The 16,774-nt window shown below is 32.9% G+C and overlaps 2 protein-coding genes across 4 annotated transcripts; one reads left to right on the top strand and one right to left on the bottom strand.

Moving 5' to 3' along the window:
• The first annotated feature begins 8,230 nt into the window (after window positions 1–8,230).
• On the top strand, window positions 8,231–13,201 carry LOC112755979 (uncharacterized). 3 transcript variants are annotated; one of them, XR_011862938.1, is made up of 6 exons: window positions 8,312–8,678; window positions 9,462–9,567; window positions 10,852–10,995; window positions 11,487–11,790; window positions 11,923–12,116; window positions 12,512–12,857. XR_011862938.1 is itself a non-coding variant. In XM_025804344.3 (5 exons), the coding sequence occupies exons 1-4, from the start codon at window positions 8,407–8,409 to the stop codon at window positions 11,760–11,762; spliced, it is 798 nt and encodes a 265-aa protein (XP_025660129.1). In that variant the 5' UTR covers window positions 8,231–8,406; the 3' UTR covers window positions 11,763–11,790; window positions 12,512–13,201. The 3 variants fall into 3 exon arrangements, 2 of the variants coding, with proteins under 2 accessions (XP_025660129.1, XP_072054504.1); XM_025804344.3 differs by lacking the exon at window positions 11,923–12,116 and having other exon boundaries at window positions 8,231–8,678; window positions 12,512–13,201; XM_072198403.1 differs by lacking the exons at window positions 11,923–12,116; window positions 12,512–12,857 and having other exon boundaries at window positions 11,487–11,885.
• On the bottom strand, window positions 12,102–16,018 carry LOC112755978 (probable protein phosphatase 2C 72). The gene is made up of 5 exons (XM_025804343.2): window positions 15,798–16,018; window positions 14,812–15,150; window positions 13,995–14,109; window positions 12,883–13,109; window positions 12,102–12,670 (listed from the first exon to the last, which is right to left on the bottom strand). Exons 1-5 carry the CDS (start codon window positions 15,975–15,977, stop codon window positions 12,467–12,469), a joined length of 1,065 nt encoding a protein of 354 aa, XP_025660128.1. The 5' UTR covers window positions 15,978–16,018; the 3' UTR covers window positions 12,102–12,466.
• Window positions 16,019–16,774: the final 756 nt, after the last annotated feature.

Raw genomic sequence — 16,774 nt, 5'->3', positions numbered from 1 at the left:
CAATGACCCTTTTCACCACAACGGAAACATTTATCCTCTGTTGATTGATTTTGCCCATTGTTTCTTTCTCTATCCCACTTCCGGTGAGATCCTTTCTTGTGAACATAATTTTTTTTCCTTTCATAATTTTGTTTGTTACCAAAACCTTGCCATTTACCTCTTCTGAGATTATGATTTGCCGCATTTGCTTCGAGAAATGGGGTCAGTTGGGCGCACTTCATGATTTTTTAAAAGCAACACATTATTGCGTTCAGCAACAAGAAGGCAAGAAATTAACTCAAAATATTTTTTAAATCCTTTTTCTCGATACTGCTGCTGTAGGAGCACATTCGAGGTATGAAAGATCGAGAAAGTTTTCTCTAACATGCCATTATCAGTTATCTTTTTCCTACATAATTTCATTTGTGAGATGATTCGAAACATTGCTAAATTATATTCATTTATGGATTTAAAATCTTGTAGATGCAAGTGCGTCCATTCATATCGGACTTGAGGAAGTATCACTGTCTTTTTATGATTATACATTTTTCAAGGTCTTTCCACAGATCTGCAGGATCTTTTAATGTGAGATATTCATTTTTCAATCCTTCGTTAAGATGACGACGAAGGAAGATCATGACTTTGGCTTTATCATTTTGGGATGCATTATTTTTAGCCTTAATGGTATCTCCAAGATCCATTGAATCAAGATGGATTTCAGCATCTAGTATCCATGATAAATAGTTGTTTCCATATATATCAAGAGCATTAAATTAACGATAAGAAATTTTCGACATAATGAATAATTATTACCTGAGTCTTTCTAAAATTTGATAAGAGTCTCGTGCTGATAACGTGTTGTAAAATAAATAAATAAATAAGGAAGATGTAATAAATATAAAATAAAGGAATATAATTAGATAACTCTAGTAGTAATATTCACCACATTATAGCTCTTTCGGAGCCTTCTATCACATTGCCTGAGCCAATAATAGTATTAATGTATTCTTCTTTTGGCACAAGATGGATAAAATATATATTACTTTTGAGAATGGTGTGCGAACTTACACTATCCGAGTAAATACCCGTAGTCGTCCCTGAGATTCACGCAAATACTCATAATAATCCCTAAGATCCCGATTTCCCCATTATAGTCCTCCAGATAGAGCTCCGAGCACTCAAAGTAGTCCCTAGCCATATTTTAGGTGATGAGTCATCACCGGAGCGCTGACGTGGCCTCAGATTGCCACGCTGGAAGGTCCAATGGCTAGCTGAGCTGGCTAATTTCCAATTTGTACCCATGTTGGTCCTTCGTATTATATGTAACCCTAAATCCCCAAATTTTCATATAATTAATCTCCTCTTCGACTTCATCTCTTCTTCTTCTTTTTCATACCCTTGAACTACACGTTGTGATCTTCGGGAATGAAGCTTCACCACCTTCCCAGCCATCTGTAGCATCATCATAAACAGAACAATACCATAGTTAAAGGAAAACAATGCCATTCAGTTCCTAAAAGAAGCAGTCTAGGAATACTGAGGGTCAAGCATATCAAAAAATATCAAAACAGAAAGTAACAAACCATTCTCCAAACCAAGTCTTCAGGACCCAATGGTTGAGCTGGACAAGGATACAGGAAATGCATTGAGTACTGGAAAACAAAATAAAAGCAATTAATGCCAAATAGGAAAGCAAGACATTCAACTAAATATCAATTTTAGAAAAATAACAAATATGCAGGGTGATTAGTGGTTATATTGCACGGGACATAAATTATGCTTAAACTTGCCATTGGCATTGGGAAACAGTAGAAAATTTTTACAAGGTTTCAGCAGCAAAAAACTGTACATAACCCAGAATACAAACCTTGGAAAGATTTTGTTGCATTTCTTTTATACGAGCAGCACTAATACCTTTCAAAAAATTTAGAAGCCAACTTAAAGGATTTGAGGTCACATTGGACCACAAACTATTTGGAAGAAGAGTTTCATGGTTTCCCCTCCTATAAGGATCAATGCAGTTGCAATTCCTACTGATAAATAAACAGTTGGAAAGAGAACAAGCCACACCCCCAATCTTTCACCTTAAAAAGCAAGGTTGAAACCTTTTCAAATCATGCAATGATAGTTTTAGGACTGTTATATGCATATAAATCTTCAATTAACTTGGTTTGAGTACCCAACATAGTTTTTGAGGATCAATTATATGTAAAGCATTTTTGCATTGTTAATTATGCAACTTTACATCAGATTATAATGCACTTCTTTAAAAACATATAAAGAAATAAAACAGTATGGCATGAAATAAAATAGAGATTTTGCAGCAAGGTCTACTTTCACTATTTCTGTGCTAAGAATCAACTCTATACCTGCAATCAAACATTTAAATTTGCATTTGGAAAATCATTGTTAGGGACCATTTTTCTAATTTACTCTTGTTTTCACTTAGCATGAGAGCCTAGTTGTCCTTAAAACTATCCAATAATTGTGATGAACCAAACGTAATAATCACCTTTTTCATTATACCACTCAGGAAGCAATCTTTCTCTTCCACTTCCAACACAAACATGGAAACCAGGAAGTCTAGCAGGGGCTGCAAAATCCAATTGTCACATCAAGATAATTATAGCATAGAGGGAGAGAGAATATCACAACTTACACTCAGGAAAAAGGTAAGTCTTGCTTAGTACAGGACGTTCATAAGGTGCTACCTACAGAAAATACAAAAAGAAAATACAAGGGAACATGTATTAAGACAAAATGTAAAGAAAGCCTACTAATGCATTAAAAAAAATTAATCACCACAAGAAAATATATTTTTTCAATCCTGCATACAACTCCCTGTTTCATCCGTGTTTCATTCAGGTTAAATAGAGCAACCCTACAAACCCCAGCCAGCCTTCAAACCCTAGACACTACAATGAGACCGAAACTCCAGAACCTCAACTATACTAACAACTTGCATATCATGAACCAACACTGTATTGAAAAAAAAAAAGAAGGTTACCTTGAGTCCGATCACAAAGTCAGAACCTCGTGCTTATGGTGGTGAAGGAGGGGAAGAACGATAACAACTTCTGATCGGATTACTTCTTCTCTCAAATTTTCCTAAACCCAGCGAATACAACCCTATGGCTACGCCATTGATGGGGAGATGAAGAAGAAGTCCGAAGGTGGAAGAAGAAGAGATAAGTGAAGTGAAGTATTTGTGTACGGTGTCGTTTTTGGCTTTTAAGGGTGTCAAACCCAAAACGACGACGTTTTGGACCCCTCCCACGTGGCAATCCAAGTCCACGTCAGCGCTCCGGTGATGACTCATCACCTGAAATATGGCTAGGGACCACTTTGAGTGCTCGGAGCTCTATCTGGAGGACTACAATGGGAAAATCGGGATCTTAGGGATTATTATGGGTATTTGCGTGAATCTCAGGGACGACTATGGGTATTTACTCTACACTATCCGCAAGGCAAACATCTTCACTATATACCCTTACCATTTTTTTTAAAGACAAATAATAATAAAATAAGTAAAAATATTTGCGCAGTAAAATTATTTTCTTAATTGAAAATATTTTTTCTAAGAAGTATTGTATATACTAAAAATATTATTATCTTGGCACATTCATTAGTTTTGAAATTCATAAATATTTTATTAAACATTATTTATATACATCATACTTGAAATTCAGATGCATAGAAAATAAAACTTAACAAAAAATTTATTATTTATTTACATTAATACTTAACAATTCCATATATTAAACTATTCCATCATTGATCAAATGACCAATATTTCCTTTAAGATCCTCAAAGAAATCAGATACATAATAATGAGTGGTGTAATTTTCAGTATTATTTGAAACAAAATTCGTTTGAGGCTAACAAGTTACCATCAGTTCTCTCTTATGCAATTAGCTTTTGGCCAGCAGCTAAATGTTTCCCATTTAAGAATATTCGGGTGTGCGATATATGTTCCCATTGCACCACCTTCTCGCACCAAAATGGGACCCCAAAGAAAATTGGAGATATATGTTGGATATGATTCTCCCTCTATAATGATGTATCTTGAGATACAAACTGGAGATGTATTTAAAGCCCGATTTGTGGATTGTCATTTTGATGAATCAAATTTTTCAATATTAGGGGGAGAGAATAAGCTTCCTGAAAAGGAATTTAATTGGAATGTATCATCCTTGATGCATTTGGATCCTCGATCAGGGCAATATGAACTAGAAGTTCAAAAGATTATACATTTGTAAACAATAGCAAGTGAATTGTCTGGTACATTTTCTGATACAAAGAGGATAACCAAATCTTATATACCAGTTGAAAATACCCCAATTCAAATTGATATCCCAGTTGGACAAATGGCCACTAAAACAAATTCACGCCAAAAGCGTGGTAGACCTGTCGATTCCAAAGACAAAAATTCTCGAAATAGAAAAGAGGTAAATTCCATTCCTGCAGAAAAAGACATAGTAAAGACACCTGCAGTTGTCCAAAACTTTGATATAGTTTTGACGCCAGAAGACGTTCAGATACCTGAAAATTGTGAAAATGATGAGATATCGATAAATTATGTCTTTACAGAAGAAAAATGGGATCGGAATAAGACAATTGTCAATGAAATATTTGCATATAATCTGACATTAAATATCATGCATGAAAGTAAGGATCTTGAGCCAATATCAGTCGAAGAATGTCGACAAAGAAATGATTGGCCAAAATGAAAAGAAGCTATGAAGGCTGAGTTAGACTCACTTGCAAAACGTGAAGTCTTTGGACTTGTAGTCTGTACACTAGAAGATGTAAAACCTGTTTGATACAAATGGGTATCTGTGAGGAAAAGAAACCAGAAAAATGAAGTTGTATGCTACAAAGCTCGACTTGTGGCACAAGTTTTTTCACAAAGACCAGGTATAGATTATGAAGAAACATATTCCCTTATAGTGGATGCAATAACATTGCGTTATTTGGTCAGTTTATCCGTATATCATAAACTACATATGAATTTAATGGATGTGGTAACAGCCTATTTATACGGATCATTAGATCATGATATATATATATGAAATTCCCTGAAAGATTAAAGATATCTAAACCATCCAATGAATATTCACAAGGGTTATACTCAGTCAAATTACAAATATCTTTATATGGTCTAAAGCAATCTAGACGAATGTGGTATAATCGTCTTACTGAGTATCTAGCCAAAAACACATTCAAAAATGATGATATCTGTTCATGTGTTTTCATAAACAAATCTGCATCTGGATTCATTATAATTGTTGTGTACGTTGATGATTTAAATATTATTGGAACTTTTAAAGAGATTCCAACAATTATAAAAACTCTAAAAGAGAAGTTTGAGATGAAAGATCTTGGAAAGACTAAATTTTGTCTCGGCCTGTAGATCAAGCATTCAAAGAATGGGATCTTTATTCATCAAACAATGTATACAGAAAAAATCTTGAAGAGATTTTATATGGATAAGTCACATCCATTAAGTACCCCAATGATTGTAAGGTATTTGGATGTTGAAAAGGATCAATTCCATCCTAAAGAAGAAAATGAAGATATCCTTGGTCCTAAAGTACCATATTTTAGTGCCATTGGAGCGCTAATGTATCTTGCTAATAATACACGACCTGATATATCATTGCTGTGAATTTGTTAGCAAGGTATAGTTTCTCTCCAACTAGAAGACATTGGAATGGAATCAAACAAATCTTTTTATATCTTCATGAGATGGTTGATATGTGATTGTTCTATCCATATGGATCCAAGTCACAACTAGTTGATTATGCAGATGCAGGATACTTGTTTGATCCACACAAAGAGAGATCTCAAACAGGATATCTATTCACATATGGTGGTACAGCTATATCATGGAGGTCTACGAAACAGACGATTATAACAACATCCTCTAATCATGCTGAAATACTAGCAATACATGAAGCTAGTCGTGAGTGTTTTTGACTCAGGAATCTGATCTAATATATTCTGTCATCATGTGGACTGATTGATCAGAAGATAGCTCCAACTATTCTGTTTGAAGATAATACAACATGCATTGCTCAATTTAAGGGTGGATACATCAAAGGTGATAGAACAAAACATATTTCTCCCAAATTCTTCTTCACTCATGATCTTCAAAATCTAGGGACAATTGATGTCCAACAGATCCGCTCAAGTGATAATCTGACAGATTTATTTACAAAGTCACTTCCAAAATCCTCCTTCGAAAGATTGATACATCAGATTGAAATGTGCCGATTTTGAGATATTAAATAATGGTGACAAGAGGAGGAGGCTGTACTCTTTTATTCTTGGTCAGATTTTTTTTCCATTGGATTTTTCTTGACAAGATTTTTAATGAGGCAGTCCCATCACAAATAATATTGTACTCTTTTTTCTTTACTAAAGTTTTTTCCCATTAGATTTTATTTAGTAAAGTTTTAATGAGACATATTCATAATGGTCATCCAAGGGAGTGTTACAATATAAATGACCACCAACTCTTCATCCAATTAAAGATCCTTGGATAGTACAAATCTTTAATGTAGACGGTGCCATCCTTTTCAAAACTTGAAAAAGTTAATCTTGTACAAGTATAAATAGGAGGCATAGTCAGAAGTAATATACGCACACGATCAATAATAAAAATTCTCTATCCCTCTTTTATACTGTCAAATACTCTTCTTTCTTTTATATATAAGATACTACATATATTAGTAATAGAGTAAATGCCCAAAATGGTCCCTAAATTTAAATCGTTATTCAATTTAGTCCTCGACTTTTTAAAATGACCAATTAAATCCATGAAATTCGAAAAAGTGCATCGCCGTTAGTTCCTTGCAGAAGTGCCGTCTAAACGTTGATGATGTGGCATTCCAGCTGTATGCTGATGTGTACCAAACTTGAATTTGATTCAAATTGGTACCTGAAATTGCTTAATAATATCCAAATTAATCCATTTTCAATTATAAAACCATAATCCCCAAATTATTGTCTTCTCTACTGTCTTCTTCTCTTCTTCGTTCTCACCGCTATCTTCCAGTTCATATTCATCCTGAACTATAACATCAATACACTTACCTAAAAACTATTTTAATTACAAGTTAATGTGGTTGGATTAATTTTAAGTTCAACACAGATTTAAATTATATGTATTCTTGCAGATTCGTCCATTAAGCTAAAATATATTTTCCATTTTTAAGAAGGTAACCATTGTCATCATCTTCAAGGTCTTAACATCACTTTCTAAGTTTGTCATTTTTTAATTGAACTCATGCAAAACTTTTTGTGAAATGGGTGTTGCACAAATTGATTCACCTCCATCAACCCAAACAGAAAAAATTACAATGGATTCCATACTGCAAAGTAAAAAACGCAGGTGAATCCAAACTCAAAGTGAAACTATCTTAACATTTTATTTAGAGCCATAACCTTACCTCATAGTTTGGACAACCATAAAATAGTCTATCAAGATTCTCTGTCGTCGTTGAGTACTTCATCACCATCCGAAGTCTGCAATTACAGAAAATGGCGTTCTTACCTCTCCTGTTGCACATTCTTTTGCTGCCATAAGGTCTTCCTATAGAGTTAGTTGTTCCTACTTGAGCTACTTTGGCTTCTCTCCCCACCACCCATCATCACTCATGCGGATGAGAAAACAAGATGAACTAGAAGATAGTGGAGAGGTCGAAGAAGAGAAGAAGATAGCAGAGAGGTTGAAGAAGAGAAGAAGACAGCAGAGAGATCGAAGAAGAGAAGACAATAATTTGAGAATTAGGGTTTTATAATTGAAAATGGATTAATTTGGATATTATTAAGCAATTTTAGGTACTAATTTGAATCAAATTCAAATTTGGTACACATCAGCATACAGCTGGAATGCCACATCATCAACGTTTAGACGACACTTCTGCAAGGGACTAACGGAGATGCACTTTTTCGAATTTCAGGGATTTAATTGGTCATTTTAAAAAGTCGAGGACTAAATTGAATAGCAATTTGAAATTAAAGGACCATTTTAAACATTTACTCATTAGTAATATATACAATATTAATAAATATATTAATCATATCTATTATATCGAGATAGTAATAAGCCACCAAAAAAATATTAAAATACTAATTGTAGTAAATATTACTACTAAAATTATCTAATTATATTATTTTATTTTATATTTATTACTTCTTCCTTATTTATTTATTTATTTTACAACAATATGTTAATTTTTTTTACGAGTTTGAATTTTCTAAAATTAAAAAATATGTAAAATTGCTAATTTTTTTTAGGAGGAAAGCAAATTCTTCAAATAAAGCAAAAACCACGTAATCATTGTGAATGGGTTTTAGGGTTTAGGGATTTTTCATTTCTCTGCTGAGATTGGAATCTGTGGTTTCTAGGGTTTCGTTGATATGGAGGGCGGGGATAACATTTTGGATGATATATTGGAAGATGATAACTTGAACGATGACGATGATGATGTTGAGATGGTTGATATTGAAGAAGGAGAGTTGGTGGAGAGTGTTGAGGCACAGAATGGTGTTGGAGGAGGAGATGCTGATGAAGCCATGAAGAAATCCAGCGATGAGAACAAGAAAAACATGCGTAGAGCTAAGAAGAAGAAGACGAAGAATAAGAAGCGAAAGAGGCAGGGTTTTGGAGCTGCTGGATTCAACATTGACAGGTCAACCTCTCTTTCTAATTTCAAAGGATATTTTTCCTGTTTGTTGCAAATTTATGATGATGATAATGATGATGATGATGATATTATCTACTTTGTGGCCAATTCTATTGACTTGTTTAGATTCATTTATGCATACAGAGTTTCATGAGAAAACATGGAAAATTAGTGGTGAAATATGGTTACTAAATTGCTTCATGTATAATTTTCAGTGTTAGTAGTAGAGCACCTAAACCCTTAAGATTATACGTTTAGGGTATAGCTGGGTCAATGAACCTAAAAGTCCCAAATTTTGTGCTGACTGTTGCATGAACATGGGTGTTAATGGGCTAAAATAGATACTTTGCGGCGCATCATGCCGCAACCGTCATGTTACAAGCATTTGGGAGTGGTCAAGAAAGACTCCACTCTGCTATGGCTGCTACTGCCAACCTTGGTTCCATGGGTGCCAGAGGCATACCTAATCAAATTGAATCAATTCCATGTTTTGGTGATTTGCAAACACAATGCATCTGATGTACAAGTAAACTCATTTACCTCTTTTAACATGTGAACATTTGTAATTTTGATTTTAACTGATTAAGTATTTAAGGGTCTTGAATTTGTTTCCTCTTGTCCGTGTGATCATGAATGAAAGCATTGTTTACTGGTCACTGTTTTTTTTCCCCTATCAAGTGACCAACATTTTCATAATTTCTGTTTGTCCCATGCGACAAGATTTTGGCACCCATTTCATTCATATTAATACATGAGTAATATCTAACCATTGTGCTCCTCCCTTTTCAGGTTTGTGATAGATACATGTCGGCGTCTGAAAGAGAAGAAGTCATACATGGTATATACAGCCATAGGTTGCCTTGGTGTCTCTGCACTAAGTGAGCTTGTCAAAGAGGTATTGGAATCCTATTGTGCATTGAAATGTTGATTCGTCTTGAATGTTTACTTAATTTATTAGTTGGTCTATGTTGTCTATACTATTTCCTATTAAATACCTTGGCCACTTGGAACAAAATTGAAGTACTGCCAGACATTATGTACTAACATTGCTAAGAATCCATTCCTCTTCAGTGTTCATTTTCCTTTATCAGAGGATTGCTTGGGTATATTCTTTTAACAATATTCTGGTATTCATATGTGCTGAGTAACCCGATTTATCCTACCTATGCTTTTTTATTTTTGGATAAAACCCATTCATCTTATTTTACTTCCCAATATGGGTCTGTGAAGTGTGCTCTGCTAATAGTTGTTAGAATTAGTTTCATTTCAGTGTAGCCATTTGACTGCCTCCTGATGCTTTCACTGATCTCAACCTTAGTTCTAACCTCACAAACATTTTTGGGTTTTCCATGGATTGATAAGTTGTCTATTTTCCTGATCCTAGCTTGTCACAATTTTATTCTTCATTGTCCTGTGCATTTTCCTTCTCCAAAGTCCAAATTAAATTGTTTTGTGATTAATATTTTTCCATTCTGAAATGTGGGTATGGCTTTGTTTGGGAGAAGATGTGATGTACTTGCTAAGAAAAGGTTAGAGTTTTGATTCTACCTTTATAGGATCATACAACCATTCATAATTTCTGATGCGTACAATTTTGTCCCTAACCTTGCAGATTTTAATTACAGAAGCTAGTTTGCTCGTTCCCATTCTCTGCTTGAGCTTTGATGTTCCTGGCTGATGAACTTCTTCATTAGTTAAATACTGTGAAGGTTGATTTCTTTTTTTTTTTTTTTTTTAACTCTTCATTCTGCTCTCCTAAATGGAGCAACTTGCAATGGAAGATCTGAGCAAAAATTGGATCTCTCTAAACTTACATCAGATTTGTGTAGACTGTTGAGGGTTATAGCAGTTCATTTAACTTATAGTAGGATCTCTGCTTAACAATCGTGAATGGTGTACACATTCAACTTATATTTACTGAATTATTATTATAAATTAAGAGAATTAATGAACTTTTGATGGTACAAAGTAAAATTTTAGTTGGTTGAAACGTGCTAGGCATCATCATCTTGACAGCATTTATTTAAAGTGGCTATACCCCTAAGTGTATGAGAGTAGTACTGAGATTGTATTTGATATGTAGATTATTTGTTGGAAAAGCCATTGGCTTTTATGTTCTTCTGTAATATATCATAGTTGATATGTCATAAACTTGTATAATGAAGTTTGGAAGTTGTAGGTGGATGCAATACAAGCTTGTGGAGGCCAGGAGACTGCTGACGGTAAGCGCCTACGGACTGGAGGTGGTGTATTATGGGGAATAATTAAACATCGAGAACCGCAGGCCTACAAAGAGATCATGAAAAAAGCAAGTGAGTTTGAGGTGTGTGATCAATCTATACGCTTCTTTCCCTCCACATTTTTTGTTTTCTGTTTGCAATGATAATTGGGGAGGTAGTGTTTGACATATCTATTGTTATCATTGGGGTAAATTTAATTGACTTTCCCTGATTTGCGTGATATCTACACTAACTTGCCTAGTGTTGCATTTACAAGTGAAGTGAGTGTCATATTTTATAAAATACATGGATATTGGGTGTAATACCATTCCTTCACAGATTAGTGTCTTTTCTAAATCTTTATCTCAAGGGAGGTTAGTGTAGTTTACCTTTATTTTTTTCTAAGAAAAAATTGAATTCTTCATTTGTTAATGGATAGTTTTGGCATCCTTTTCCCCTCAAGTAAAATATATTGAACCTTGTGTTTTAAACAAGTGTTATGGATAATTTAACTTGTAATGAAGGTTCTTCACACCATTATTTCTTAGGAGTTAGTTTCTGTTGTCACTGCTCATTCTTGTTTATGATAATGCAGAAACAATTCAGGCAGCCAAATCTGAAGAAGCAACACCCCTTGCAAAAGAAAGAGGAATCTTCTGAAGGGACGGCCATTACAGTTGCCGGCGAACATCAGGGCAATGCATCTGACAATAACTTGCTGGCATCATCCGAAATGAAAGATCAACTTGAACCACCATGTTCCGAGGAGAAAGAGAAAGACAAACGTATTCCAGTTCATGAAAGATTAAGGATACCAGTTTCCTATGATGATGAATTGCTTGGACTGAATGCAGATAATGATGCAGCTTGAGCCTGAACCACTTTATTCTGTGACTTAGGTTTTCTTATCTTTAATTATTTTATAATTTAATTTATGTGGCAGTTTCCCTCCCTTTTTTCTTACATTATAGGTAATAAATTTCTTTTATTATCTTCAACTAAAATTTTATTTATTTTTTCATTCTTGAAAGGGGTGCACAGATAAAGCAATTACTATGGATCATCAACTTTTCATTAGCAATTGAACCTCCTCACTCTTATATATATATATATATATATATATATATATATATATATATATATATATATATATATATATATATATATATATATATATATATATATATATATATATATATATGTGATATTATTTGAGCATATAAAAGTAAGTTTTATTAAACAATTAATGTCATTCAAGACACAAAATTGGGGTGTTATAGTTGAAGGCACACCAAAATTATATAGTGGTGAACTGAATATTGAGACTTGAGAGAGTACAATGGTTTGGACTTTGGATGTTACAAAACATTTTTCCTCACATGAATATATTGAAAGAAAAAGGAAAAATGAAGATGGCTATAAGGATTTATCTAGCCTAGTAATTTAAAAATTTCTTGCCCCCACATTTGTTGTTTGCTTTTGACATTTTCAACAAACATCACTGCTATGATTTTACAGAGGATGATGATATTATCTAGAAAATGAGTAGGTAGAGGTGCACTGATTAATGAAACTTTACACTTTCCACATTCCTGAGTTTCTTTTGTTTTCGTTTTTTAGGAAGAGGCAAACCACAGTGCAGTCATCAATCTTGGAAAAAGGGTACTTCCTTCTCCATGCAGCATTGGCTGCTTCCACCACTTTCTTTGCTGCTTCCTCTTCACTCTTTGTGGTCCACACTATTGCTGCAACCTCTATGTTGCTTAGTACATCCCACACCTATAATCCAACAAAAGCAAGGGGAAAAAATAATAAAAAAAGAGAGGAAGTATCATATTGTAACTTGACTACTTCAAACACATTCTTTGATTGGTACTAAATTTTGACAAATAGTTATGGTTATATCACCTTGCTATTCTTTCTTTGAAAGAAAAAAAGTTATTTGGTGAACATATTTTGTATCCAATCAGATGGCATTTAGTAACACTTACACCATCACTTGCAAGAACAAGGAATTGGTCAGATGATGTTAGAGGGTAATATGAAACATCAGGGATGGCAATGACACCATGTTCTTTGAGCAAGAAATCTCCAAAAGAACGAGACATGGCAAGTCCCGGTGAGTTCTCATAGTTTGGTATCCACACTCTTTGGATATGTGGTTCTTCCTTTAATGCATATACACAACCATTGCACCTCCTTATTCTTTCTGCTTCACCTTCATTCCAATGAAAATGTTACACATTAATTAATTGTTTCTCCATCAAAAGAATTAGTAAATTTCGTATTATATATAATTTATTTAAAAAACGTTTTTTATACTTTCTTTCTCATTGTGGTGTATAGTAAGAAATAATAATATCAAATATATCAAATTGAAAGTATTACACATTGTTATTTTTTATATTTTATTAACGTAATGTTGTAAACCATAGCAATGAAAAATTAATAATATTTAATATAAAATTAGATATTAATAATAAGAATAAAAATATTTTTGTTTTCATATTTAAACAAAACTAACAGTTTAAATTGTTAACTTATAATTATTTTATTTTGATTAGATTTTTAATTTTAGATACAATTATATACATAATGTAACAATAGAAAATATCATTTTATAGATAAATATCTTATATATTATAATATCAAATATTCATAATATTTTCATAATAGTAGCCAATGAGTTATAGCTCAAATGGCATAGTCTCCTCATACTCAATTAAGAGGTTGCGGGTTCAGGTCTCCTATCTTTGATAAAAAAAAAAATTCATAATATTAAAATTTTATTTAGCCCTATTCTGTCAACATTTATCCTATCAAGCATCTGTGTTATACCAAATAAGGCTTTATAAGGATTAAGCACATGATTAACGATTATAAAAGTGTAAAAGTATTGTCACAAGATCTTTTTCCTATTCTGAAAGAATGTGAAAAGGTGAAAACTCAAGTGAAGTCGACTTCACGTGAAGTTGATATTGAGAGCTGTTAGATGATTTGACTGAATTTTCATCTAACGGCTCTCAGGTATCAACTTCACGCGACTGCACTTGAGTTTTCACCATGTGAAAAAGAAAAGGGAAAAATATGCGAAAATTCTTACTAGGTAATCCAGGCTTCAAATCTGTGGTCAATTGAATGGCCATGAGTTCTTCATCACAGATTGTCCCCAACACTGCCCTTGAGTCACCCAAATTAGCTATGATAAGACCTTCACCCTGGTTATTAATTATTGCTATTGTTATTATGTTTTCATGTCAAACAGTTTGATTTTAATTCATTGTTAGAGTTTTACGGGGACATCTATAATCATGCGTTTATATGATCTTTTAAGTAATAATTCTAAAAATTAATTATGAAACAATACATTAGTTATTTGTATAATAGTGCGTAGAAATGCTTTTTTAATGTATAAATTCATGTATTTAAATGATTATTTAAATAATGAATTAAAAAATAATTATTTCTACCATCATGAAAAAGTATTATTGAAGGTGAAGATTCACATGCAGAAGTTTTCATATGAAGTTGAAGTTTTCATATGAAGTTGATAGTTGAAAACCGTTAAATGATTATTTAGTCAAATTTATCAAATTTTTAAAGAAAAATCTAGGGGGCCAGCAACTTTTTCAAATTCAGGCTAACATGTAACCAGCAAGGAAAAGTGAGCCATTGAATGAAATCTCGCACCAATCTTACACCATTAAAATCATCATTGATGGCTATTTAATGGCTACAAATCACAAAAATTACTGGTCCCTAACACTCCTCAATTTTTAAATATCAGTTTCACGTGAAGACAAGTGTATGTGGGTTTTCATCATTATTAAATATCTATGTAAAAGTTTTTTCATAGAAACTAAATCTCAAAAAAAAAAAAAAAGTTTTTAAATATAGCAATTTGATGTGTAAAGTTTTACCTGTTTTATGACAACAATAGCAGTTGTTCCACTGCAAGAACAATCTAGATTCTCTTGCAACTTGATCTCCTTGTCCATGAGCTTGAAAGCACTTGTAACTGCTTCTTTCCATATCTGAAAATTCTTTGGATCCTTATGATTGTCACCTTTGACTGTGTCAACATGGTCGTTTAGGGTGTTGGAATCACCATTTTCTATGTTATTAATCCTTTCAAAGGCATTCTTTTGGGCAAGTATGAGTGAAGATAAGTTTCTGTTAACCATGTTGCTCACCATGCGTCCAGTCCTTCCATGCCCGTCAAAAACACCACAAAATATTCCATCTTCCATTCCATAACCCTAATAATAACATGGACAAATAGGGAATTTACAATAATTTTCTATGAATTTACATGGATTGGAAAATGACAAACTCTATTTTCTATTTATAATAAAGAATTTAATTTTGATGTACTATCAGTGCAAAGTAGTTTTTATACGAGTATCTAATTACGTAACGTCACAGTAAATATACATATCTTTTACATTGACTATGTGAATAGTCATCTAAAAGAACGGATGTAATTGCACGACTGTAAAAAACGTTTTTATACTGTCTGTGCATCAAAATTAAACTCTTATAATAAAATCCCAAAGAGTCACTTTATTTTAATCTATTAATTTAATTAATTGATTTGCACATATAGTATAAATGTTTTACACTATTATTCGATGAGATGTTTCTGTTTGAAATGCTTTTAAAATAATAGGTAGTGATTAATGAACTTATATATTCTATTAATATAATCATATATAATTGAATAATCATATATTTTTTTCTATAATGAATCGTGCTTATAAACTAAAACTTTATATTTGTTTGTAGTTTAAAAAAAAAAACATTCCAACTGAAAAATGTCTTCTAAAACCAAGCAAATCATTAATTACTAAAAAATGGCCATGAAATTTAATTGAAGGTTGTCATATGATCAACAAACAAAACAAACCTGGTAAATAGAAGCAGCATCTTGGTTGAGTCCTTTGGTCCCTTGTTTAGAGTAAGCAGAACAAAATTCTTGATTACCACTTACAACCTTGTTTGCTTCAAATGTTATCACACACTCATCATAAACTTCTTTAGGGGCCCCATGAATCTCAGAAGATGCAATGGATATACAGATACCCATTTCTTCTTTGTTGTTATGCAATTATTTTGGAAGAGTGAGACAAAGTCCTAATTAATTAAGTCCAAATATATATAGTAAGAAATTATTTTCCATATTAATAATAATAATAATTTAATGAGGCCTGTTACACATACAAGCATTTTTGCCTTACAAGCTATACAAGTTGGCCCAAGTCCAAGAAAAAATAACGCGCACCACTCCTTTAAATTGAGCGTCCAACACACGCGCCTTACAACACGTTCATTATGCCGCACTCTTCCTCTTCCTCCTCAATCAAAACGCAAACTGTCAAGATTCAAGCGACATTCGAAACAAACTACGATTCTGCGAAGAGTAGAAGAAATCAAGAAGAAAAGATACAAATCTCCATAAAAAATGAAGAAACATTATTCAAGGTACTGTTTTACTGTTCTTCTAGGTTTTTTTTCTAGATTGTCTCTGCCATGTGCCTCATCATTAACCAACAAAATATTAAAAGATTTCAAGAAGAAATATACTGTCTCCCCCCCTGATATTTGGTGTATTTCTTAAATCTTTTGGGTGTATTGCTTAAATCCTTTGGGTGTATTTCTGTAATCGTTTGGTTTATTTCTGTAACCGTTTGGGTGTATTTCTATAATCCTTTGGGTGTATTTTTGAAGTTCCATTATCTTCAAAACAATTTCAAAACTTGATTTTAGAAACCATGAAAATAAAAAAAAAAAAACAGAAGGAAATAAACCCTAAAAATGAAAAATCGAAAAAGGAAACGGAATCTTTTGAAAAATGGAAGTTATATATTCACGCTTTAATTGATT

The sequence above is a fragment of the Arachis hypogaea genome, chromosome 6 (genome assembly GCF_003086295.3).
Source record: "Arachis hypogaea cultivar Tifrunner chromosome 6, arahy.Tifrunner.gnm2.J5K5, whole genome shotgun sequence".
NCBI lineage: Eukaryota > Viridiplantae > Streptophyta > Magnoliopsida > Fabales > Fabaceae > Arachis > Arachis hypogaea.
Note: the sequence above shows the minus strand (reverse complement) of the source record. Positions and strands in the feature narration are given on the sequence as shown.

Bases quoted from the DNA above. Each gene is read 5' to 3' on its own strand.
- LOC112755979 (XM_025804344.3), top strand. From the start codon at position 8,407: ATGGAGGGCGGGGATAACATTTTGGATGATATATTGGAAGATGATAAC. The intron at 9,568-10,851 runs GTATTGGAATCC...TGGAAGTTGTAG, and splicing joins TAAGTGAGCTTGTCAAAGAG to GTGGATGCAATACAAGCTTG. The intron at 10,996-11,486 runs GTGTGTGATCAA...ATGATAATGCAG, and splicing joins AAAAAGCAAGTGAGTTTGAG to AAACAATTCAGGCAGCCAAA.
- LOC112755978 (XM_025804343.2), bottom strand. From the start codon at position 15,977: ATGGGTATCTGTATATCCATTGCATCTTCTGAGATTCATGGGGCCCCT. The intron at 15,151-15,797 runs GTTTGTTTTGTT...TGTTATTATTAG, and splicing joins ATGCTGCTTCTATTTACCAG to GGTTATGGAATGGAAGATGG. The intron at 14,110-14,811 runs GTAAAACTTTAC...ATTAATAACCAG, and splicing joins CTATTGTTGTCATAAAACAG to GGTGAAGGTCTTATCATAGC.